Genomic DNA, 25,115 nt, shown 5'->3' with positions numbered 1-25,115 from the left:
CCGAGGGCAGGCCCCCCGCCCACCCCTGGAAGAGGTCAGGAGCAGAGTCAGCGCGTGTCCCAGAAAGCTCCAGGAGATATTTTCAGCATGTTGTTCTCTTGCCTTCTATTTCCTGCCAAGTCCCCTGGTAGTTGAGCTATGTGAACATTCTTATTTTGTTAGTTCTCAGACTTGAATGCCTCCGCTCTCTGCTTCCTGGTGCTCATTGTCCTGGGACTGCAAACCTCAGGGCCCTCTCTCGCTCCCCGAGACTCCTTATTATTTGGGATAGTCCAGAATACTTTCCCTGTCGCCTTTCCATTTTTCTTGCCTTAAAAGGGTAATAAAGCTGAGGCCCAAGGCAACCCCTCCAACACAGGCTCTGAAGGCGGCGAGGAGGGGACTGAGCAGCACGTTGGAGGGGGCGGGAGGTGCAGGACAGGGGCTCCGACTCCCCACCCTCCGGTGCCCGGATGCCTGATGGTATTCCTAGAACAGCATCCCCCTCCCCTCCCTCTCTTCTCTTTTCTACTTGGCTCCGTACAATCTCTGAATGATGGTTTAAGTGTTAATTCTTATACTATTCAGGAGAGGAAAGGGGCTTGATAAGAAAATAAAATGAAAAATTTAAGGCAAACACCCCCTGGGAAGACCCTCTCCCTGCCCCTGTGGGAGTGGGATCCTAAATTTAGCTGCACAGTGAAGCCTCGAATAACACGGGTTTGGACTGCACAGTTCTACTTACGAGTGGATATTTTTCAATAGTAAATGCTACAGTGCTGGTTGAGTCTGTGGATATGCAGGAACCACGGATGTGGAGGGCTGACTATAAATGATAGGTGATGTGGAAAACAGTAGGAGGTTCCTTAAAAACTGAAAATAGACTTACCTTATCATCCAGCCATCCCACTCCTGGGCACATATCCAGAGAAAACTCCAATTTGAAAAGAACATGCACCCCAGTGTTCATAGCAGCACTATTTACAATAGCCAAGACACGGAAACAGCCTAAATGCCCATCAACAGATGACTGGATAAAGAACGTGTGGTATATCTATACAGTGGAATACTACTCAGCCATAAAAAAGAATGAAATAATGCCATTTGCTGCAGCATGGCCCCAATACTTAACCAGGTGCTGGGATGTGAAGAGTGGGGAGCAGGGCGTAAAGCTAGTGTCAGCACCAGCTGAAATGGTTTCCCCACTGTCCCCTCTCATCCTCTCGCCGTCCCTGGAAAGCTGCGTTGATCTTGCAGAGCCCACCACCCCTCCGAGCATCCTGTCCTCGGCATCCTGTCCTGGCATCCGTCCCCGGCAACCTCCCTGCCAGTGGGGCTCTCTTCCTGGTTCAAGAGGGGACGTTACTTATTTCAGTTCTGTCTATTTTGATTTCTTGAAGAAGATGGAATTTGAGGGGAGGAATCTGGCTGGTGCATGAGGACAGAAGAGAAGCCTCCGTCTGGGGAAATAATGGGAGAGACAAGTGAGGGGAGCTGAGAAAGGAGAGCCTGGCAGTCGGGAGGAGCCCGGGGAGAAAGACCCTCTGGGTACATTCGTTTGGGAATAATCTAATTGAACTCAGAGACTCCAGGAGAATAAAGGAAGGTGTGATGATGCAAATGAAGCAGCCCTGGGAATCTGGCCTCAGAGCAAATCACCTGTCAGCCTTTGAAAAGCAGCTGCACGTTCTTTCAGGTGGTTGTCCGGGTCGCCAGAGGTGAGGAGAGGGGTTGAGATCTGGAGGTTTTTTTTAATTGAAGTGTAGTTGATTTACAATGTTGTGTTAGTTTTAGGGGTACAGCAAAGTGATTCAGTTATACATGTATATATTCTTTTTCAGATTCTTTTCCATCATAGGTTATTGCAAGCTATTGAATCTAGTTCCCTGTGCTGCACATTACGTCCTTGTTGTTTGTCTATTTTATACAGAGTAGTTTGTATCTGCAAATCCCAAACTCCTAATTTATCCCCCCTCCCTTGCCCCTTTGGTGACCGTAAGTTTGTTTCCTGTTAGGTCTGGGGTTTTGACTGGGATGCCTTTTTTTCTTTCCTTTTTTTTTTTGGTCAAGGACTTAGGGAAATGTTGGGGAGAATTTCTATCCTCTTCCTGCTGCTATTTGTCTTTACATTCTTACCTTTCTTCTGAAGGATAAATAAAAGGCACTTCATTTCTGGGGTGACCCGGGCAGGTTTTGGGAAGTGTAGACTCATTGCAGAATCACCTATGTTTTCACAAAGTAAACCCTGCAATAATCATCTCTAAGTAGTTGCAATCATAATGTAAAAGGGTGTCTTGATTAGAGATATTTTACTTAAGTCATCTTCAAGAACCAGACTGACACGTGACTGGTTGGTTCTGCAGTAACGGATACAGCTCATCAGTCATTCTCCCCAGAATCACTCAGACTATGTTTGTTCATTTTATATTGGGGGTCCTAATAGCATTAGTTGCCATCTAGGTCTTCACCTAGGAATTCTTTCATCATTGCTGTGGAAACCAGCATTAAAAGCTGCGGGCCAAGGAAGAAAAATAATTGGTGCCAAACATCAGTAAAATATGTGAGAAGTGTTTTTTAAAATACAGAATTTTTAAAATTGTGATACTTGGAACCAAGCTGAGACTGATAAGGCACTGAACTAATCATATTAATGGGAATCATGAAAAATTTTTCTCAGAAACACTCTTAAAATGTTATTTTCACCTGTAGCCACATTCATACAGCTGCCAGGGCCACCGACTGCAGAATGAGCTCTACGGAGGGTCTTGGACACCTGCCCCAGCTAATCCTTTAAGTGGGAACAGGAACTGGACAGCCCTGGGGAGACTGAAGTGGTCAAGGGAACCGGTGTCCTCTGGCCGGAAGAGGAGACACAAACAGGAGGAGGTCCCGGCTGCCCTGGGCTGGGGGGGACGGCCTGTCCTTTTTCTCAGAGGGGTGAGTGGGGTGCACTGGGATGCAGTGAGGGGAGAGGAGGACTGAGCGGCTGAGCACCAGCTCCGACCTCCCGGAGGCAGTTAACAGACCCCTCAGAAGTGGCAGTTGAGTTTTTGGTCTTTGTGTATCTTGTCCATAATCTGCACGTGCATGCACTTATTTTCAGTCCCTTACAGTTCCTTTCCTTTGTATCCTGTTGCTCCAGGGAGACATTTGTCCAGGTGCAAGCCCTGCAGCAAGGGCCCCAGGCCCCCCCGTCTCAGCTGCACCTGCTGCTTTGCTCAAGTTGTCTTTCATAGAGTATTTTTGTGAGGGGGAGTAACTCTGCCCCACAAGTCAGGTCTGACCAATTAAAATATGCTCTATTAGTTTGAAATATCATTTTTGTCCAAAAGAAGAAGCTATGCTCCTGTGAAACCTAATTTTCAATTAGTTCATTTACATCTACTTTCAACCCTAAAGCCTCAAGGCTGATGGATATAGGATGTCTGGACTCAAGCCGACCTGTTTTATGTGAGGAGATACATGCGTGTGTGTGTGGGTGTGTGCATGTGTGTGTGTGGTAGCAGTGCTGTGCCAGGTGCCCCTGACAAAGGAGAAGCCATTGTTTTGCTGAAAAGTGATGCCAGAATATCAATAATATTGCACTTTAAAAAAGATTGAAATATAGTTGATTTACAGTGTTGTGTTAGTTTCAAGTGTACAGCAGAGTGATTCAGTTATACGTATACGTGAATGTTCTTTTTAGATTCTATTCCATTATAGGTTATTACAAGCTATTAAATAAAGTTCCCTGTGCTGTACAGGAGGTCCTTGTTGTTTATCTATTTTATACAGAGTAGTTTGTATCTGCTAATCCCAAACTCCTAATTGATCTCACTCCTCTCCTTTCCCCTTTGGTAACCATAGTTTGTTTTCTATGCCTGTGAGTCTATTTCTGGTATGTAAATAAGTTCATTTGTATCCTTTCTTTTTTTTAAGACTCCACATATATAAGTGGAATGATATGTGATATATTTATCTTTGTCTGACTTACTTCACTTAGTATGATCATCTCTAGGTCCATCCATGTTGCTGCAAGTGGCATTATTTCATTCTTTTTTATGGCTGAGTAATATTCCATTGTATATACATACCACATCTTCTTTATCCATCTGTTAGTGGACACTTAGGTTGCTTCCATGTCTTGGCTTTTGTAAATAGTGCTGCTGTGAACATAGGATGCACATATAGTTTTAATAATTTGGTAAAAGCTGTTGTCAAATTGTAGTGATTAGCCTGGTGCAAAGGTACCATCTCAGGGATTGAATGCTCCATTTGCAACCCAGTCCTAAGGGCTCGTTCTCCATGACAACAGTGGGGACTGTGGTGTGTCGGGGAACAGCTCTGTGGTGTCACTCAGCAGGCTCCAATCCAAAGTGGACACACATGTCTTTCTTTTCTGTTCTTGTACAGAAAGACCCTCAGGGATGAACATGAAAGGTGCAGCCAAGCCCTGGAGTCCGGTCACCAAAGCGGGGAGCCATGGGCTGGACCGCGCGCGGGCCCTCCCCACCGCCTCTTCCGGCATGAAGAGTTCCAAGTCTTCCACCTCGCTGGCTTTCGAGTCCCGACTCAGCAAGGTATGGACCCGAACATGCGGGGCAGGGCTGCTGGGCACCCTGGTGGCCGTCAGCCAGGCAAGTAGCCTCTCGAGGTGGAAAGGAGGCTGCGAGGACGGTCCCAGGAGTATCTTGACCTAAAGGCACAGGGCAGAGGGGGTTAGAGAGGGAATCTGCGGAAGGTTGAGTGACTAGGAACCCCTGAGCCAGATCGTGCGGACTCTTTGGCCAGAGTTTGCCCCCAGCGCCCACTGGATGGAGTCAGGATCACCAGGGAGCCTCAAGGCCCTGAGAAGCCCCGGTCAGCTCCCCACCCGCCTGCGTCTGGGGTGGGCCCCTGCTCTCACCGTTCTCTCCCCACCCCTGCCCCCCGCAGCCCCTGGGAATCTCCACTGCTGGTTCCTCTCCACCCCCGGGGTGGGGGCGGGCTCTAACAGCAGGTGGGTGGGACGCAGCCTTGTCTGTGTGCCACCCAGTGCCCCCTTCCTCACCCTGAGATGAAACGCATAGACAGTGTAACCCACCTACACACACTTACTTCGGAGAAATCAGTGCAATATCCTAACCACAGAGGAGAAACACTGTGATTGCAGTGGAGTGATCCGCGTCTCCCCGCGTCTGCCCGGGCGCGGCTCCGCGGAGGGGCCCGCCGTGCTCCTTGGAGCCCGTGGCCCTGGCCGCCGCAGGCAGGCTGATCCGGGGCTGTTGGGCTGATGACTCAGACACCAGGAAGGCTGTGGGGGAGGGCGGGGGGCATGATCGTTTGGATGAGGAGCACTCTCGGTGAATTTCTGAACCCAAGTACAATCTTCCCTTCCCTGGAAAGCTGAGTACATCTTAAAGGTGTGCAAGAAATACAGTTTTTATATGTAAGACAAAGGAAGGCACTGAGCTGGGATAACAACAAAAAGATGCTCTGGGAGTGTCTGCGGAGTCTGTGAACCGTGTGCGATGGGGGTTAGTTCTGTGCAGTATCGTCACATTCACCGTGGGACATCTGGGCTCTCCATCCTCCCACCCGTTAAATACCAGTAGCACCTCCAGTGATGGTGACAACTGAAAGTGCCCCCCACGTTCCAGACATGCTCCTTGACAGATAGCACTGCCCCTGCTGAGGACAGCTGTTCTAGGTGGCAGCGTCTGTTCTCATGAATTCTCACAGCGTGCGTGGATGACACACAAAGTTAGCACTCCTCCAGCTGCCTCTGTGACACCGCCTCTCAGATGTCTAGAAGGCACCTTGAAGGTGACTCATCCAAAGCTGAACCTAGACCCCTTCCCCTCCATCCCTCCCGCCACCCCCAACCTGCTCCTCGTGAACCTTCCCATTTGAGTAAAAAGCAGCTCCGTCCTCCGGTCGCTCCGGCCAGCGCCCGCGGCATCGTCCGTGGACCTCCTTTCCTCACATCTCACGGTCCGTCAGCAAAATGCTGTTGCCCTTAGAAACAGATGTGAACTCCATCCAGCTCCCACCGCCTCCCAGTGGCCACGGGGGACATGCCACCACCTTCCCGCTTTTGTCTCTGCTGCCTACGCTCCATTCTCAGCAGAAGCCGAGCGGTCCTTCCAACGTATGAGTCATGTCACTTCTCTGCTTAAAACCCTCTAGGTTCTCCCCACTCACTTGGAGCAGAAAACACAGTCCCCTCTGTCCTGGCTCCCCAGGCTCTGGACACACAGCCTCCAGATGCCTGTGGGCTGTCCCTCCGGCGAGCCAGGTGCTGCTCCTCCTGCCTGCAGACTCTGTGCCTCCATCCCCACACCCCAGCCGCTCCTCCCCTGCGTCTGTGCCCAAACGTCACCTTACCAGACGCCGCCCCAGACCACTCTGTAAGGACTCCCTTGCCCTGCCCTGTTTTCCTTTTTGGCTCTTCGACCCTCGCAGCCGCCTGCTTGGGCACTGCCATCTCCCAGGTAGACTGGAGGCCCCTTGAGGGCAGGGACTGTCTGTTCCTTGGTTTGTTGCAAGCTCTGTCCCCCACACTCAGGAAAGCACCTGTCCCTGGCCAGCACTCGGCGTGGGTTAAGTGCCCGAGTGAGCCAGTGACGGATGCTGGAACAGGAGGACCTCTCTGGGAGGTCTCAGAACAGGCTGTGCTGGGGTCCTGGTTCTGCCGCTTTGTAGCCATGAAGCCTCAGCCAGGCTGTGCAGCTGCCCTGAGCTGCGAGACGAACTGCATACCGTGCTTGCCGTGGGGCGTAAACGCGGACAAAGATTCCTGCACGTAACTTGGTTTGTTGTTCTGTTACCTGGAGTTGACCGTAATTTCCATGATTTTATCGTCTTTGTCCTATGGCACATTTGGGAGATGTCTTTAATTTAGATTTTATTTTTTAATTTTATTTTTTATTATTTTTTCCTTTTTTTAATTGAAGTACAGTCAGTTACAATGTGTCAGTCTCTGGTGTACAGCATCGTGTCCCAGTCATCTGTATACATACCTATATTCGTTTTCATAAAAGGTTAGTACAGGATATTGAATATAGTTCCCTATGCTATACGGGAGGAATTTGATTTTTATCTGTTTTTATATATAGTGGTAATTTAGATTTTAGATTAATACCTACATTTCCCCCATAACAGAGCCTTAGAGCTTCTGGAATATATTAAAGTATTTTTAAAAGCAGTTTAAAAAAGAATGGTCTGGAGCTCAGGTGTGTTTCCTAAAGACGATGACAAGGTGGCCACTTCTGCCCCCTGACGGGCGTGCGTTTCGGGAACTTGTTCCACGGGGGAAATGTCGGGGGGAAAGCGAATACCCTTGTGGAGAGTCTCTGCTCTGGTTCTGGTTCTCGGACCTCCAGGCCCAGTTCTGTGAAAGAGGAGGACGGGGTTCGGGGCGGCGGCGCGGACAGCTGGAGGCCCCTGCCCCTTCCTGGCCCCGGCCGTGTTCCCCTGCTCTGACCGGCCTCCCCTCTCCACCCTGCGGGTGGAGGAAGAAGAGAAAAAGCCCGGAGAACAGAAGAGAGAAAAAAACGTCGGTGGGCAGGAGAACAAGCCGATTTCCCCCAGTGCTTTACGATGAAACCCGCAGGCAGAGAAGTGGAACCGCACCGGAGCACCACGCCCCCTGCTGGACGCCACGGCTAACGTCTTACTATAACCACTTTACGGAAGATGGAGACACATGTTTTAAGTGGCCCCCAAATAGGAAAACGAAACTAAATGCACCAGAAGTAGAATGAAATGCCCTACCCGAGATACTGGCCGGAGCCGTGTCGCCACCAGAGAGCAGGGAGGGGGACGGGAGCCCAGATGGGACAGGGTTGGGGGGAGGGGACTACGTGAATCTTCCTGTGTCACCCGGGCCTAGCACAGGGAGGCCAGCACCCGCAGGGCTCTGATTCAGACAGGCCACGTCCCGCTGGCCGTGTAGAAGGCCCACGTCTGTTAGTCAGGACTCTCCGTCGCAAATGACAGAACATTGGCTTCAGCAGAGAAGTATATTGCGCAGGTCACCTTGTGCAGGACGGATGTGCAAGACCGGAGCACAGAGGGGCCGGGACCAGGGAACAGGACACCCAGGACTCTGGGTCACCCATCTCGGCTTCTCTGTCCCCTGTGTGTGGTGCAGAGCGCGGCTGCCAGCAGGCTTAGGCCTTCCAAGGCCTGGCTGCTTCTTGGCTTCAGATTGGTTAGAAACAAACAAACAACAGGTGATAAATTGGGAAAGGTTTCTGCTTGGCTGGGTGTGAGTCATGTACTGACCCCGCCCCATCTCCTGTGTCCTGGGGTCAGGGGCCCCAGAAAGTGGAGTCCTACAGTTTAGGCATGTTCTCCACGCATCCGGGGGACCTGGTCCGTCATCTTTCTTGGGGAGGGAGCGCTCTATACCTGCGCCCCCAAAGCAGTAGCCACCAGCTACGTGTGGCAGCGAGCCCTTGAGACGTGCCCTGAGTGCCAAAGACTCACCAGATTTTGAAGAGTGAGTGCGGAAAACGTAAAACATCTCATTAATATGTTTTATGTTGATTGATTGTATTTTGAATATATAGGGTTGAGAAAATATATCATAATTAAAATTAATTTTACCTGTTTCACTTAAACTTTTTCTTTCTTACTGTTCCTATGGAGATAGTATAAATGCAGGCATGTGGCCCGTATAATAATATTCCCATCTTCGGTGCTGCTCTAAACCACTTGGTTCTCAAGGTGTGGTCCCCAGCCGGCAAGTCAGCAAATGCAAATCCTCAGGCCCCACCCCAGACCTAGGGAGTCAGAGGCTTGGTGGTGGTGGTGGAGGTGGGGTTGGGGCTTGGGATCGGGCAGGCAGCCCCTTCATTTTAACAGACCCTCCAAGGGTTCTGACGGACCCTCAGGTTTGAGAACCACTCCTTTAAACCACCTTTAAAGCTGGGATTGTGTCCCGTGTGATGATTTTACAGCTTTAAATTCCCCGAGCCCCCCTTGGTGGAACTGAGAGACATTTCTTAGTTGCATTCCTCTGTGAGCTGTCTAAACATTTTCCTTCTGTGAGCTTTCCTGTGCAGGTGCTCCTTAGCTTAAATATCAGTGAAATCGTTAGTGAAAAAGATCTATTAAACATATCAAAGCAACACCGACGCATTGGTACAGATCTTCTGTGACAAACCAAAAAATCTCAAATTGTGCTGAGGCTGCATCCGATGCCCGGGAAACAAAGCCGAGAATGCAGCTCCAAGTAGACAAGGAACCAGACTGAGTGGCTGACACGGCCAGCTCTCTGCGTCTGACGTTGCCTCCAAAACATGGGCGTGCGGTAAGAGCGGCTTCAGCTGTTTGCCTTGGAGGACGGGTGGCATCAGCCTGGGGTCTGTGTGTCCTCCCTCTGGGAAACCTTCCAAGCAGGGAGTCTTTCTGAGTTGGAATTCCGCGCGGGAGGTGCAGGGGCACGGAAGCTCCCTGGAAAAGCTGTGCTGTCACCCAGACGCCCCGTGCTATGCAGGAGGGGCACGGCACGACACTGGCCTGGATCACGTCTCCTTAGTCCTTTTGCCTGGACAGGACGGGATCAGATCTTTTAATACAAAGTGGGACCCCGAAGTCCAAGAAGAAGCAGAGTAAATGGGGTGCGGCTGGTAACATGGGACTCGGAAGTGGGCTTCGGGGCCGCAGGGGGCGCAGAAGCGGCAGAACTTTCCGGAGCAGCTGTCATTTGTGCAGCAGGCGTCCTGCGCCAGCGTGTTTTGTGTATTTCATTTCTGCTTGGCACGGTAGCATGTAGAGCATCTGCTGTCCCCACTGTGCCCGGTCCTTCATAAGCAGACACACTGTGAATGTATCCGGGACATTGTTATTAAATGAGCTCATCAGATGAAGGGTCCGAGGTCCAGGGAGGCTGGTGACTTGCTTTAAAGTTCCACTGTGCCCCCTGGAACCCCTGTGGCATCGCCTTAATCTTTTCTGAAAACACTCCCTTCTCGTGCTTGCTTTAATTGGGATTTAACTTTGATAGGATAACAATGGTAAAAACAATCATGTGATTTGCACTACTTATTATAATAGCCGCTGTCTATTAAAAGCATGCTACTGTGCAGACACTGTTCTTCTAAGCACGTTACATGGCTAACCCATTGACTGCTCTGAGGTAGGGACCATTGCTATATCTGTTTTTTAAGTGAAGAAACCAAAGCACAGAGAGGTAAAGTGATTTGCCCTAGGTCACACAGCTCAGAAGAGGCAGAACCAAGATTCAAACTCAGGATTCTGTCTGGACTTAGAGGTCTTGTCCTTAGCTACCAAGCTGTGCTGCACATGGTAGAGCTGTGGTTTGAAGGAGAAGAAACCACATTCTCTGGGTAAGGGACGAGAAGAGGCCACGGTGCCCTGTGCCGTCAGCTCGTGTTCATTCCCCAGTGCCCTCAGTTCCGCCCCTGACCCCCAGATGGGCTTGTCATCCTCATCGTCCAAACAGAACTCAACGTTGCCCTACTTCTGCCTCCCCCATGTGCCCTCCCTGGCTGCCTCCCCCCCCCGCCCCTCCCTGCTTTGGTCCTGCTCACACAGGGGTCTCCCCAGCACAGACCTAGCTACGTCACTCACCTGGCTTCAGACACACCAGCATCTCCACTCTCTTCTCACCAAGTCCAAATTCCTCCTCATCGCCCAGGCCTCGGGGAATCTGGAGGTCCCACCTCGCCCCGAGTACCTGCCTCTGTCACTAGGGACTCTCCGGGACGCCCTCCTTCCTCTCCCTGGGACCCCGACTCTCCCCACCCACTTCTTCCTTGTTCTCACACCTGATGAAATCAGACACGAAAGGCTATTCAACGGCTGAAATGCCCTTGAACCTTTAAACTGGTAACAGCATCTGATATTTAGGCTCGCCTCCCTAGTCCACGGGACTCTAAGGATGAGGGAGGTGGCCCGAGGAGCTGGGGAGGGGAGGAGGGAGTTCCCTCAGGATCTCCCGTGTCACATTCTTCAGGTGTGAAATGCTGCTTCAGCCAGACCCGAGGTTATTAGTCAGGGCATTTCCATATTGTCTGTGGAATGAATTTAAAGTCTGCCTTAGGATTAAGGGTCAAAATTCAACGTGTTTGAAATGTAGGTTACATTCACCAGGTACTATAATACTTGGCTTTTATCACAGGCGCCCTTAGCAGTGTGGTGTTTCCGATTTAAGGGGGGTTCAGAGGCAGCCCCTGTGGTGGTGAACGGATGGGTGACGGGCACACACGGGCTCCAGTTTATAAGCCCAGAGCATGGGATGTTGTCATTGCTGTATTGTTGCAGTACTTGGGCTTTGAGCAAAAGCTTTATGAGGGTACGATACGCAACAAGCCTGATCAACAAATGCTTTCAGCAGAAATAAGTCAATAAAATCTAGTATAACCACTGAGACTTACTCAGTGAGAAGGACCTGAAGTGACTTGATCAAGTTCTTCTATTTTTTTAGGTGAGAAAACTGAGTTCCTAGATAATCACTTGCCCAGGGCCCCACCGCTAATCAGTGCCTCATTTCTAATACAGCACAGTACCCCATGATCTGGTTCCAGATTTTTGCTTGTAAATATAAAGATGCTACCAGTCCAGAGAAGCATCATGGGAGGGGCACCAGGAAATGGCTCAGGCCGAAGTTCCCACAGTTGTAACATGATGATGATGATGGTGATGGAGGTGGTGGTGGTGATGATGGTGGTGGTGGTGATGGTGGTGGTGATGGAGGTGGTGGTGATGGTGGTGGTGATGGTGGTGGTGATGGAGGTGGTGGTGATGGTGGTGGTGGTGATGGAGGCGGTGGTGGTGATGGAGGTGGTGGTGGTGATGGTGGTGATGGAGGTGGTGTTGATGGTGGTGGTGGTGATGGAGGTGGTGGTGGTGATGGAGGTGGTGGTGGTGATGGTGATGGAGGTGGTGATGATGGTGGTGGTGGTGGCAGTGGTGATGGAGGTGGTGGTGATGAAGGTGGCGATGGTGATGATGGTGGTGGTGGTGGTTGTGGCCACTATTTATTGTGCTCTTAATGAAGGTCACAAACCTAGAGGTGCATGTCTGATTTTCTCCCTTTTAGAATTGAGCACCCCCCAGCTCATTTCCTGTGTCTCGCGGGTGGGAAGAGGTAGAGCAGCCTGTCTGGGAGCCCTGGGCGCACACACCCTTACCCACACTCGGCCTGCCTCCCACAAGATGGCTGGACACCTTGTATGTAGAAATCCCACATCCCAAGCCCTCCTTTGCCTCCCCCCACCCCTGCAAACACACGTAAACGCTGCGATACAGCGCCTGGGCAGGTGGCCAGACAGTGTGGTTATGTGGACAACAAGCAGCAGCAAGCGAGCGCACACAGATTATCCCGTCAGTATTAGCATTTGTTTTAAAAAATAATCGTTTGCTGTACATCTGAAATACGTGTAGTTTGCTGTTCAGGAATCATACCACAATAAATGTGTTTAAAAACTAGATAAACAGGGGAGGTACAGCTGAGTGGTAGAGGGCGTGCCTAGCAGGCACAAGGTCCTGGGTTCAATCTCCAGCACCTCCATTAAAAATAAATAAATAAAATCTTTCAAAAAATTAGATAAACAACAAGGACTTACTGTACAGCACAGGGAACTACATTCAGCATCTTATAATAACATATAATGGAAAAGAATCTGAAAAAGTGTATGTATATACATATACGTATAACTGAATCACTTTGCTGTACACCAGAGACTAAAACAACATCGTAAATCAGCTATACTTTGGTAAAAATAAATTTTTTTAAAAAATAATCTTTTGTTTAAAGATCTCGACTAGGATTACTTGGCTAATATTCTGACTTTTATTGGAATATTTTTTCTCTCTTAAAAAGTAAGCTGTGGGGAGTTAATGTGTAGTGGGTAGTTTCAGTTTGGGAAGATGAAAAGCTTCTCGAGACGAATGATGGTGCTGGTTGCACACTGTGTGATGGACTTCATGCCCCTGAACTGTACACTCAAAATGGTTAACAGGATCAATTTTGTGTCATGTATATTTTACCACAATAAAAAATGTAAAGAACAATGGGGGAGCCCTGGACCAGCAGTCTGCGGGGGGCGCTGGGGCTTTGCCCCGGTCTAACACATCCTCCAGTTCTCTTCTTCTTTTTCTTTTTTATCAAACGTACTTACAAAGCGGTGTGTAGGGTGCATTCATCTTAGTCTTAGCTGTAACCTCACTGAATTTCTACATGTGCTTGTATCTGTGTGCCCACCACCCAGCAAGAAACAGAGCGTTCCAGCGCCCCAGAACTTTCCTTCTGTCTGACTCTCCCAGGGTTCACTGCGGTTTTGACGTCCATCGCCATCACTTGATTTTGTCCTTTCTTGAACTTCATGTATGTGGAATCAGGCAGAATATGCTCTTTTGTGTCTGGTGTCTTTCACTTAGCATGGTGTCTGTGGGACCCTCCTACTCATTAGCATATCAGTAACTTTTTTTTAATTGCAATGTAGTCTCCATCGTATTTTGTGACATGATTTAATTTACTCCTTCTGTTGAAGAACGTTTGGGTTTTCTAGGTCTGGCTGCTGTAAATAAAGCTGCTGTGAACATTCTTTTGAGGAATCTGTGTACTCACTTTTCTTGGGTGGAGGGTGGGTTTGCCGAATCACAGGATGCAAATATGTAGCTGGGGTAGATCCTGTCCATTTTCCAGAGTGCTTTACCAGGCTGTACTCGCTCCCGCAGACCAGGAGTGTTCTGGTTGCTCCCTGACTTTATCAATGCTTAGTATTTTTCTCCTCTTTTAAGCCATTCTGGAGGATAGGTGATGATACCCTGAAATCTAAACAATGCAAAAGTGAAAAATGTTTACAAACTATTTATATACAAAATAGGTCCTACTGTACAGCACAGGGAACTATATTCAATAGCTTGTCATAATCTATAATGAAAAAGAGTGTATATATGTGTGTAACTGAATCACTGTGCTGGACACCATAAATTAACACAACCCTGTGAATCAACTGTACTTCAATTAAAAAAAACTACGAAAGTGGAAATTTTTTTTAATTGTGTGAATATTTAGACCCCTAATCTTCAGAAAATGACCTGGAGCCTGCAGAGCGGGATGGATGGAGCAGGGCCCGTGGCCCGTGTGGGGCGCCAGGCTGCCCGCCCCGCGTCTCCGTTGATCTGAGGGCGTTCGCGCTGTTTCTCCAGACGTCAGGCTTGTGGTGGCTCCGGGCGTCCCGCTGTCCATCTCCTAGAACGACTCCTCTGCACGGTGCTCCTTAAAGAGGACTTACAACAGTTATGAGAACCGATCTGTGGTTTTCTCATTAACCTTAGGTATAACGTACCTGGGTGACAGCTGAGCTCATCTAGGGGCAGGGGACCCTTCTTGCACTTCAGACCCTTTCAGCAAATGTTTGTTCTGTGCCTCCCATGACAGCGAAGAAGGCAGAAAAGGACCGGAGGGGCCCTGCTTTCGTTCTGCTGTCGCCAACAGTGTCCTTCCGGCCCCCAAACAGCCCCTTTCCTCTCTTTGAACGTGGTGCGCCTGTGAGGTCGTGTGCGGTGCTTGGAGTTCAGGTCTCCCACCTCTTTCCTCTCCCTCCTCCAGACGTATGTGTTTGCACTACTTTTTATTGTTTTTGAGTTTCTTATGCATCGCCCTACCCTGCCTGCTGTGCACATATAGTTCTTTTCTCACCGGTGCCCTTCTTTTACTTTTTTTTTAAAACCTCATTATTTGAAGTGTGAGTAACGGGCAGCACCCACCCACCACCTGCTGGGGTTCTCTGAGGCAGTGACAGCGGCTCGCACTCCGGCCTGCGAAGGGCGGACGCGGCGGGCGTGTCCAGCTTTGCGCCTTTCCCTTCACGCCATCCTGCTGCTCAAGGTCCTGAGGCTGGGCCGCCGCCGGGCAGGCGGGATGCTCGCCGCGTCCTGGTTTACGGTGCTCCTTCCCGAAAGTGCACCTCTTCACGCTCCCTCTCTCCCTCCGCCTGTCTCTTAGCTCAAGAGGGCCAGCAGTGAGGACATGCTCAACAAGCCAGGGGCTGCTGCCGCCCCTGGGGCGGTTCGGCTGAAAAAGACGACCACGTCCGGAGCCATCTCCGAGCTCACGGAGAGCCGCCTGAGGAGCACAGGTAGGAGGGACCAGGTCGGGGGGACCAGGTGGGAGGGATCCAGGCTGGAGAGACCCAGGCAGGAGAGACCCGGGTTCTTGTCCATTTGAAAGCACATCAGAGATTCACGGCCCCTCCCTCATGAGGCCTGTACTGGGCACTTACTCTGGGCTGGGAACTGTTTAGGCCACCACATTCCCTATGCAGGAATTTCACATCTCATGGGGAGACAGGCAAAACTGAACAAAAAGGCAGCGGGAGCTGTGTGCTTCCCTCAGTCCCTCCAGTCACCCGTCACATTGCAGGTGTCGCGTTCTTTGAGGTCCAGGCAGGGTGGTGTGGGTCTGGGGCTGCCTCGGAGCTGCACGTGCCAGTGGGTGAGTGAGTCGGGAGGCCCGGGGCCCCGCGTCCGTCCTGGGTCCTGTGAAAACCGGGAAGACCCTCGCAGAAGGCTGCGCAGTGTCACCTAGACGCCAGGGGCTGCTGGAACCCCTGGCCTTTCCCAGTGTTACTAAGGTTTCGAGAAACAGAAAGCGTTTTTTTTTTAAACCATTCTATTTGAGGTCAGAGTGTAGGAAACTTAAAACATCAAAGAACGTATTTAATTTTCTCCTGCAGCACTTAGATAAGAAAGTCAGGCTTCCCATGAAGTCAAACTCATAATGCAGCTCAATTAATAATCATAACGTATTGCTCAATTGTCTAAGACGGGGAAACAGCTGAAACACGTCGTTACTAACTTATAATAGGGGTTGAATGGTAGCATACTTACGATTTTTGCACTTATACATAAACTATCTCAATCCAGGTTCGCTTTCCAAAGGTATGTTTTAATTTATTCAGTGTTTGAAAAGTTGAATCTGTAAAGAGTGTAAGTGACTTTTTTTTTTAGGATGCAGGGGAAATGGCCTCATGTTTCTATATAATGGTTTTACTTTTTGAAAGACTGCTTTCATACTAAATATACACACGTTTGGTTTTTAAAATACGACACATGAAAGTACAACTTATTTTTATCAAGCCAGCCTAACACTGGTTCTGAAAGTTAACAAAGTGCCATGAAAAACTAAGAGGGGAATCTCGCTCTCAAATGTTGATGCAAAAGTGTGAGATGAAAATCTTAGCAAATAGAACTCAACCATAAATTAAAGAATAGCAGTGCACATCACAGCCGCCGGGGTTTCTGCCATCTCAAATGACTTCCTAGGGAATTCAGGAGTCGAATCCACCACTGCAGTATTAATAGACAAAAGAAGAAAAGCCTGTGGTCATCCTGCTAGAGGTGGAGGATGTATTTGACAAAATCAGCACTCTTCCTGATTTCAAAGCAAACTCCTGGTAGACGATAAATGTATGGCTGCTTCTTTGGTGATGTGAAATGTCTGTATCTCAAGCCAAAGCCAGCAGTGTGCTCAGGGGTGAAGTCCTAGAAGTGTTTCCATTAAAATCAAGAACGATTCAAAGTTGTCCACTGTGACCTCTGCCATCTAGGTTTTCCCACAGGTATTAACCACGGCAGTGAAGCCGCACAGCTATGGAAGTGTGTAAATGTTGGAAATGAATCAGATACAAGATGATAGTTTTAGGCAGATAATAGCACTGTATGCTTAGAAAAGAGGCTTAGAATTTCCTGGAAGTTGCATCATTAGGACAAAACCTAAAGTGTCCTGAAAATCTATTAGCTACAGGAAGAGTTCAGAGTGTGGCCACAGAATGTGAGATATCAGTGGCTTTCCCGTCAGTGGTTACTCAGAAAAGATGATCGCGTAAGAAATGATCCCACTGGGATCATAAAGGGGCAAAAAAGATAAAATAATAAATTTAATGTTAGAAAAGCTGACATTAAAAAAAAATCCTAAAACCCTTTTGAAGGACGTAAAAGAGACATAAATAAGTAGAAGGATATACGTTAGTTCTTGCCTAAGAAGATAAAATGTAATTAAGATTAAATTTAGTGAGTATAATATGTTAACTCTAATGAAGATGTCAAAATGATTGTGAATCCATTTTCATCCCAATTAAAATGTCAGTGGGAATTTGGGAGTAGAAGCACTGATAAAATGGTAAAACGGGGTTACGTAAAACGCACACCTCCCTGGGCGCGGTTTTGCCCTCCGCCCCAGGCCGGCCTGCAGACACCTGGCGTGATACTGACACCTACTGGGCACAGGTCAGGGCTGCAGCCGAAATCCCACAGCCAAGAGAGGTCCAGCCCTAAGTGTCAACAGTGCGGCTCCTGACAAACCCTGACCTAGAGGAACAAATACTCTAGAAGAACCAGGAAATTTCAGAAAAATACTGATCAGGGGACTAACTGAAGCATCTTGGAACTGGAGAAGAAACAGGCCCTTCAGGGGAACGGTGGAGAAAGTCCCAAACACGCTGGAGGATTTCGTGTAGGATAAAGGCGGCATTTTATATCAGGACAGATAATTCACTCAAAACTAGTGATCGACTGGGTCTTTCGGGAAAAATGAAGCTGGGGTCCCTATCACATTCTTCTCATCCAAATAAATTCCAAATAGATTAAATATTTAAATATTAAAAAGTGAAGCCATGAAAGTACAAAGAGAAAACATCAGAGAATCAGCTTGTAGTCTTGGCCTTGGAAGGGCCTTTCTAAATTGGAACAAACACAGAATCCGTAAAGGAAATGGTGAGAAGTCACATAAATATTAAAAACTGCTTGGTTAAAAAGAGGAAGTTATTTGCAATACACGTAACAGGACTTATTTACAAAGAGTTTGTATAAATCAGTAAGGAAAAGAAAAATAGTACAGAAGAAAAATGAGTAGTTCACTTAAAAAAGAAATACAGCTAGCCAATAGGACGATGCTAAGTCTCACTTATAGCTAAAGAAATGTGGATTAGAACAATAATGACGATATACAATTTCCCCTCACAGATTAGTAAAAATTAAACCTGTTGATAATTTCTGGTGTCATTAAGCGTGGAGGGAGCCGGCACACAGCACAGCTGCTGCACAGGACAAGCTACATCTGAAATACGTGTAACCTTTCACCAAGGATTTCTACTGCTTAGCATTTAGCACTACTGATACAGTTGAACAAGGATGCCTATATATGTAGACAAGATGTTCAGTTGTGGCATTATTTAACAGTAAAATATAGGAAATACCTAAATGTCTGTCAGTCCAGGGCTAAAGACACAATGGGATTTAGGTACAGTGGAATAGTACACAGCCAGGAAAACAGACACCATAGATTTGTATGAGAAAGATCATTAAGTGGGGAAAATAACATGGTGCCTGTAGTATGACCTCATTTGTTTTACTTTTTAAATACATATTAATTTAATTTTTGAAATCATAGCTTTTTTTTCTGGAAGGGTGTAGGAATCTTATCTTTGAAGAGAGTTACTGGAATTGAAAGTGGTGGGTGAAGGAGATGTTCATGATAGATCTTCTATACTGTTTAAAAAAATTTTAAAACACATGCATACATTGCTTTAAATAATTAAAAACAGAGTAAATACAAATCATAACCTAGACTTTATTTTTTGGCCTTAGCCAAATCCTTCCTCTTCTTCTTGCCTTTTGTGGTGTTTCTCAACCGTTTGTTGGTGAATTATTTAATGTCCCTTTATTCAGGATCTTAGAGAAAGACCTCGGTTTTACTGGTTTCCTCACCCCCTGGGCATTACCTTCCTTTCTCGTCACATTGAGGAAATACCACAGAATCACCTGCACAGTGCTGTTCTCACGACAAGGGTCTCTCAGCGCTTTGTAAAGTGTGCTGGGCTGCTGGACCATAAGATGCAGTTTTATTTCTAGAGTCACCACTCACATTCAGTTTGCCGCCTACTTTGTTGTAATGAAATGGTACCCTTTGACTTAATCGAGTTGAATTAGAAAATTACATTTGTCCCTAGAGCTTTTATTTTTAAATGTAGGCAGTCCTCAGTATTTTTGTATCAGCTTTTGGACCGCTGGCACTTTTGTGCATGGTAAGGGATCCCCAAACTGCCTCCCGCGTCCGTGGTGAATTTGGACCCGGGCATAAGCCGTTAAGAGCAGTGGCCGGCGTGGCGGTGCTGGCAGTCAGCCGGGGTCTCTGCACTTCACGGTGCTCTTAGGGGGTCACTGAAATATCGGATCGCACTTTGTCTTTATGTGTCATGCATGAAGAAGAAGGAGGTGGAAGTGCTGGCACCGGCAGTGAGTGTGGGCTCTTACATCTCAGTACCGTTGAGACAAAGGGGCAGGTGATCTAGCGCGTTAGGAACAGCACCTCTGTCGGGCTTTCACTGGGCTCACAGCCGAACTCTATAGATTCAGCTGCAAAGAAAAAGTAAAGAAAGAGGACAACGCTAGCAGTGTAGATGGTTTCCTCCTACAGGAGAGGTGTAACTAAGTTACGCACGGACTCTTGGGGGCAGAAGTCTTCTCAGGGCCCTCAAGTCTTCGTTTTTGAACTTTTGGCTTTGGGACACGTTTCTGTAATGCACGGGGTGGTATAATTGGTTTTCTTTCCAACACGTTCACTTTGGAAAGGCTCTCGTCATGAAAGTAGAGTGCAGTGTTGTGGCTCTAAGCGCGCGGCAGCCACACCTTTGACCGACCAGCCTGTGTTGCACATTTTCCTGGGAATTGCCCTCCCGGAGGACCTCTAACCTAGGGCAGGAGGAGATGCTCTCACCTTAGGTAGCAGTGATTGCATGGGTGGTCACGCTCGCATGCGGTGCGGGCACTGCCTGAAGGGGCAGGAAGGAGTGTTTCCAGGTTCTGGTGTCCAGGCCCGATCTGCCCCCGGGCCTCTGCTGCCGTCTGCGGTGACAGGGGGAGCAGGTGGTCCAGCCCTGCTTGGTGCCGCCACGTGCCGGCCTCACTTGTCCTCACAGCAGCCTCCAGGAGAACATGGTGTCTCCTCTCCTCCAGATCAGGAAACCTCCGGAAGGTGGGCGAGTGTGGCTTTGTCTCTCCCGCTGCCCCACTGAGCGCTCGCTCCTCCCGTCGGATGCTTTCATCAGCACTGAGCATCTGCGGTACAGCCCGGGCACCTGCTTCCTTTTCTCCCTCAGGTGCCCTGCCGTCTTACCTGACGGGCGTGGAGTTTAGGGAATGGGTGGCCCCTTGTGCCGGCGGTAGTCTTCCCTGCGACCCCGTAACTGCTCTTCTTGGGCCCCACGAAGTGCTGAGAGCCCGCCAGAGCGCTAAAGGAGTCCCGCCACCAGATGGCAGCCTCGTCCACAACACTGCCCGGTACTGGGCATCCCCACCGGACCAGCAGTTTAGGTGCCTGGCTTCAGAAACAGCCCTCCCCGTAGTCACTCACCAAGTCTACAAATACTCTTGAGTGCTCACTGTGCACTGGGCACTGTTCCAGGCAGCAGGGGGACCCCAGTGAACAGGACAGAACTCCCTGCGTCCACGGAGCTGCATGAACAGACATGGAAGGAACGCGGTGACCAGCCCAAGACCAGTAGGCAGCACGTGACTGGGGCCAAATGAGGAGGGGGCAGTGGTGGGGGGCGCGGGCAGGGGCTAGGGGGCTGGGGAAAGAGGAGTGAAATGACCCGACCTCACTTTGGAAGGGGTGCTTTGGCTGCGTGTGGGGAGTCGATGGATGGAGGGGACCAGACCAGAGGCCAGTGCCAGGCCCGGGAGAGAGCCTTTTGAAGGCTGAATAGTATTCTATCCTCTGTCAGCGCCACCTTGTCTGCGCCCTCCGTCATCGGCAGACCAGGGATGAGCTGTAGCTTCTGGCCGCGTCTGGGGCGACCCAGGTGTGAGGTTTTGAACTTGGTACCTGTGCCAATGAGTCCTGGATTCGCGGACGGTACCTGTGGGCTTCACGGCCCTGTATTTCCCAGGGGAGCGTGGCCCTCGGGGCTTGGTGGCTTTCCTGGGTCCTGCCTAGCAGCCAGTGATTCAGGGACGTGGGCAGTCTCCCTGCACCCCCCCGCCAGGAATACTGATGTTCTGGCCGAATCTTCCATCCAGAGCCATGGCTGCCTCCCTGGTTCCCTGAGTCTGCTCTTGTGTCTTCCCTGAAAGTTCGCTGACTTCCCCCACCTCCTCTTCCCTCCTCGGTTGAGTTTACACCTAGGGGTAAACTTTCATTTTATTTACCTTATTGCTTTTGTGGATGGGATTCCTTGGCCATTGTATTTCTTCTTCTTTAATCTGGAATTCTCCGTGAACTTGCAGGTCATCTCCACACTAGTCGTCCGATTTTACATGTGCTGCTGATGTGAATGCTCGCGGTGTCTTTTTAAAATCAGCTGTTTAAAAAAATATTTAATTTGCAACTGACTCCCTCCCTGACTGGCACTAATGGTTTTCAGCTGATTTGCACATGTGTTCCAAGTGGATGGCTCTATCAGCTGCAGATAACGCGCCTTTTGTCTCCTCCCCGGCCCCCGGACTGTGCCCTTCCTTTCTGATTCCTGCCGAGTCGTGTGTGGCCCGAGCTACGTTAAATGCCGGCCGTGTCATTGTTCTCACTGTGCTCTGGTTGCCCTTGGTGTTTCCCCATGAAGTCAGATGCAGACGGTTGGCTTGAATAGTCCATGCTGTGTGGGTTCAGTCCTTGCCTCCCTCTTTTGCTCAGGGTCGTTAGGATTGAGTGATAGATTTATTAAGTGCCCTCAAGGCATTTTCTTATTCTTGTCATTATTGCTTTTCTTTTTACCCTGGAGTCTCCTTCGGGAAATTCAAATTTGTGTCTATTAGGTCTCCTGGGTGTGTCTTCCACGTCCCATATTTCCCTTGATTGTTTTGATTACTTTCATTCATCCTCTGATTTTTTTTTAAGTTTATCATCTAATAAGCTTTGCTTTGTGTTTCTTTCCTTCAACTACTGTGTTTTTAACCTTTAGTCGAAATTCTCTGATCGTGAACTCTTCGTTCTTCATGACTTCTTGCTCTGGCTTCATAGCTGTAAAAGCTCCTGGAATTTCAGTGAGGATGCAAATTAGAGATTTTCTAAACTCTTCTATTTCTTCCAGGAACTTTGTTTCGTAGGTGCATGTTTCCCCGGGTTCCTCAGATCTCTCCCCTTTTGCAAACAGCCAAGACTGTCCATACAGACCTAGTGACTTTCTAGAGCCGTCTGTCTTCACAGAGGGAAGTCCGTGCCCTGTCACGTGCTGGGGGCGGTGTCCACGCCGGTGACTTTCTGTCTTGCTGACGACTCAGGGTAAAGTTCTCAGCAATGCAAAGGGCTGTGTTCCCTTGATTTACGTGTTGGCTGCATTTCTAGAAAATTCAGTGTATAATCATGTGTGAAAACGCTCCTTGTGTTTCTATGTGAAACAGAGTTGGATTCCCAACTCAGATCACAATAAACAGGATTTTCACTTCCCGAATGCTGGGTCTCACAAGAAAGGAGAGTGGACAGTAGTAATCAGGCAGACCCCTGGTGTTGCAGGGCCCGCGGCAAGGAGGCAAGTCAGGGCCCACTGTTTATGGGCAATGTTCCGGCCAGGAGTTAAATCTGCTAGTAAAGAAAACCAAGTTTCAGGGAGAGGGTGTAGCTCAGGGATAGAGCGCGTGCTTAGCATGCACGAGGTCCTGGGTTCAGTCCCCAGTGCCTCTGTTAAAAAAATAAACCTAATTACCTCCTTCCTCCCCTCCCCCCCCCAAGAAACCCCAAACAGACCAAAACAAAAAAAAGGAAAAGAAATTTCAAGGATTTCCGATGACCTGTTAGGTTGTGGATTTGATGAAAATAATTTTCTGGCTCATTTTCATTGTTTTTAATCAGAAATGAGTGAATTTTGTGTGGCAAATTTTATTCTTTTTCTTTTTTCCGCTCAACTTTTTCTCCCGAGTTCATCTTGGTATTTTGTAATTTCTGTCACTTCATAACTTTTAATTATTCTCAAAGATTTTTAAAATGTAATGGTATTCAAAGTGTGCCATTTTTATATAAATTTTCATCAAAATGTAAGCTAAAGTCAATATCAAGGGTAAAAATGTATTTCCCTTATTTTAAATTACCTTTAATGTTGCAATAACTGTAGCTTCACGTGCAGTTGTGAGAAATAATAGAGGAAGACTCCCTGTGTCCTTTACCAGTTCCCCCAACGGTGCCTTCTTGCAGAGCAACAGGACAGTGTCACCAGTGGTACCGACATTCCGTCTCTCTGGCCCCGAGCCATCCTCTCTCAGTGGTCTCAGATTTGCATATATTCAGAATCCTGAAATACAGGGTGTTCCTGAAAGTTTGTTTGGCTGACTGGCTTGCTTTCGAAATTTGTTTGTTTGCATATTGGTTTCCAGGTCAAAACTTCGTTGCGTGCTGGGAAGGTACTTTTCCCACTCAGAGTACAGTGCAAAGTGGAAGTGCGTCGGCCCCACTGGACCTTGCTCCGATTGTCTTAATGCTGTTAGAAGGGCTGTTTTTCCTCCTTTGATCAACCCCCAAAGACAGTCCAGCTGAGGTGGTTTTACGCGGTGGGGACGCCTTTCGGGACACTGAGGCAAGAGATGAACAATAAGTGAAATCAGCCTGCATTGGATCATCTGCATTGTGCGGGAACTCTGTGTGGGGTTGACGCGGGCGCGCCAGCACACGTCAGCGGTGCAGCACAAGACTGTGGGAGCAGTGGCACGGGGGCGGGGGCCGCCCTCCCTGCCGCATCCCAGCTGCGGGGCCTGAAGCAGATGAACCGCCCCTGCTCTAGGGAGCAGCCGCGTCTGTGGGCTTCGAAGCGATGTCGGGTAGAAAGGCTCCTCCTGCAGCTGCTTACGCGCGATGAGTTTTCCGAGTGAACCCGTCCCGGCTCCCGGCAGTCCCCGTGTCTCCTTCGAGGCCCTTGCAAGCCATTCCTTTAAAAAAATCTGTTCTATCAAATTCTAGTGTTTGGCCAGGTAAAAATTTTCACTTGTATTCATTTTTCTGAGTAGGCTCTGCAATTCCCATGGCACCACATGTGAAGAGGGCGGTGACATGTTTTGCTCCCCCCCCCCCCGCCCCGTCACCCGCCGTCTGGCACGCGGGTATCCCAGAGACGCCCAGTGTGTTCGGGGGCAGGTGCCGCTTCTTGTCCCTGCTGCGTGCGGGGCGCGGGGCGGGGGCCGGTGGGTCATCCCCACGTGCGCAGGGCTCCGGCCGTGGTCCACGCCACTCCCCCTTGTGCGTGCAGTTTCTGTCTCTCTGGGCCCGAGCCGTCGCCTCTCAGGGGTGACATAACCATCCACGACCTCATTCAAAGTCACCTCAGCGTCTGGGGTTGTAATTTCCCAGGGCCGGGGGATTTAAACTCATTTGGTGGTTTTCTTGGATTTGAGAATCCTCTCACTGAAGTCTGACCTGCCCTCTGCAGGGCAAACCATTTTGGGGTGTCCTTGTTTTTTCTCTTTAATTTTTATTTATTATTATTATTATTATTTTTAATTGAAGTATCGTCAGTTACAGTGTGTCAGTCTCCGGTGTACAGCACAGTGTCCCAGTCATGCACACACATACTCGTTTTCATATTCTGTTTCATTAAAGGTTATTACAAGACATTGAGTGTCATTCCCTGTGCTACATTTGGGGTGTACCTGTGACAGGGGACAGGACAGGTGTGGGGTCTAGAGCAGTGGGCGGGGTGGGCTGGGGGCTTTGCCCTTAACCATTTCCAGCAGATCTCGGCTCCTTTTCAGGGTCAGCTTTTCAGACTTTTTCTTCCAGAGTTCTGCCCACGTCACAGCCCCCTCACCCCCCGACTCTGTGTCCTGTTCTTCAGTCGTCGACACGCCCTCGCATTTGCCGGGGTCACAGTCACACTGGTTGTTTGGGACGCTCCCCGTTTTTCTCCCGTCGGCATCATCGTTACTCATTGTTGGGGGGGCTCAGAATCTCCCCTTTGGAGAAGCATCGTGTGTCTCCCTGCCTGTAAGATGAGGTTAATCACACCCCACCTCGGGCAGTTGCGTGGATGAAATGAAACAGCCTTTGGGAGGATCCGAGGGCAGAGGGTGAAATGTAGCTGCGTTTGTAACATGTTCTTTCCCTCAAACCCTCCCCCTTAACGGAACCCCTGGGCTGGGAACTACTGCAGTTAAATAAAACCTCCCTGCCTTGGCCTCCGGGGCGCCTTGCCTGGAAGACAAGGTGTTTTTTTTTTTTT

The 25,115-nt window shown here is 49.1% G+C and overlaps 1 protein-coding gene across 9 annotated transcripts in view; it reads left to right on the top strand.

The window, feature by feature from the left end:
* SPECC1 (sperm antigen with calponin homology and coiled-coil domains 1) overlaps positions 1-25,115 on the top strand; it is a 191,382-nt gene that overhangs the window by 44,957 nt on the left and 121,310 nt on the right. For 6 of the 9 annotated variants that reach the window (XM_032498913.1, XM_032498916.1, XM_032498915.1 and 3 more), the window contains 2 exons: positions 4,372-4,538; positions 14,924-15,056. In XM_032498913.1, the coding sequence (XP_032354804.1) occupies positions 4,386-4,538; positions 14,924-15,056 (286 nt within the window). In that variant the 5' untranslated portion in view covers positions 4,372-4,385. Of the gene's footprint in view, positions 1-15; positions 35-4,371; positions 4,539-14,923; positions 15,057-25,115 lie in introns of those variants that run through there. The other 3 variants (XM_032498921.1, XM_032498920.1, XM_032498919.1) reach the window with 2 other exon arrangements.

Source organism: Camelus ferus, chromosome 16, assembly GCF_009834535.1.
Source record: "Camelus ferus isolate YT-003-E chromosome 16, BCGSAC_Cfer_1.0, whole genome shotgun sequence".
NCBI classification, from domain to species: domain Eukaryota; kingdom Metazoa; phylum Chordata; class Mammalia; order Artiodactyla; family Camelidae; genus Camelus; species Camelus ferus.
The sequence above is the reverse complement of the archived record's forward strand: the minus strand, read 5'-3'. Positions and strand labels throughout refer to the sequence as shown.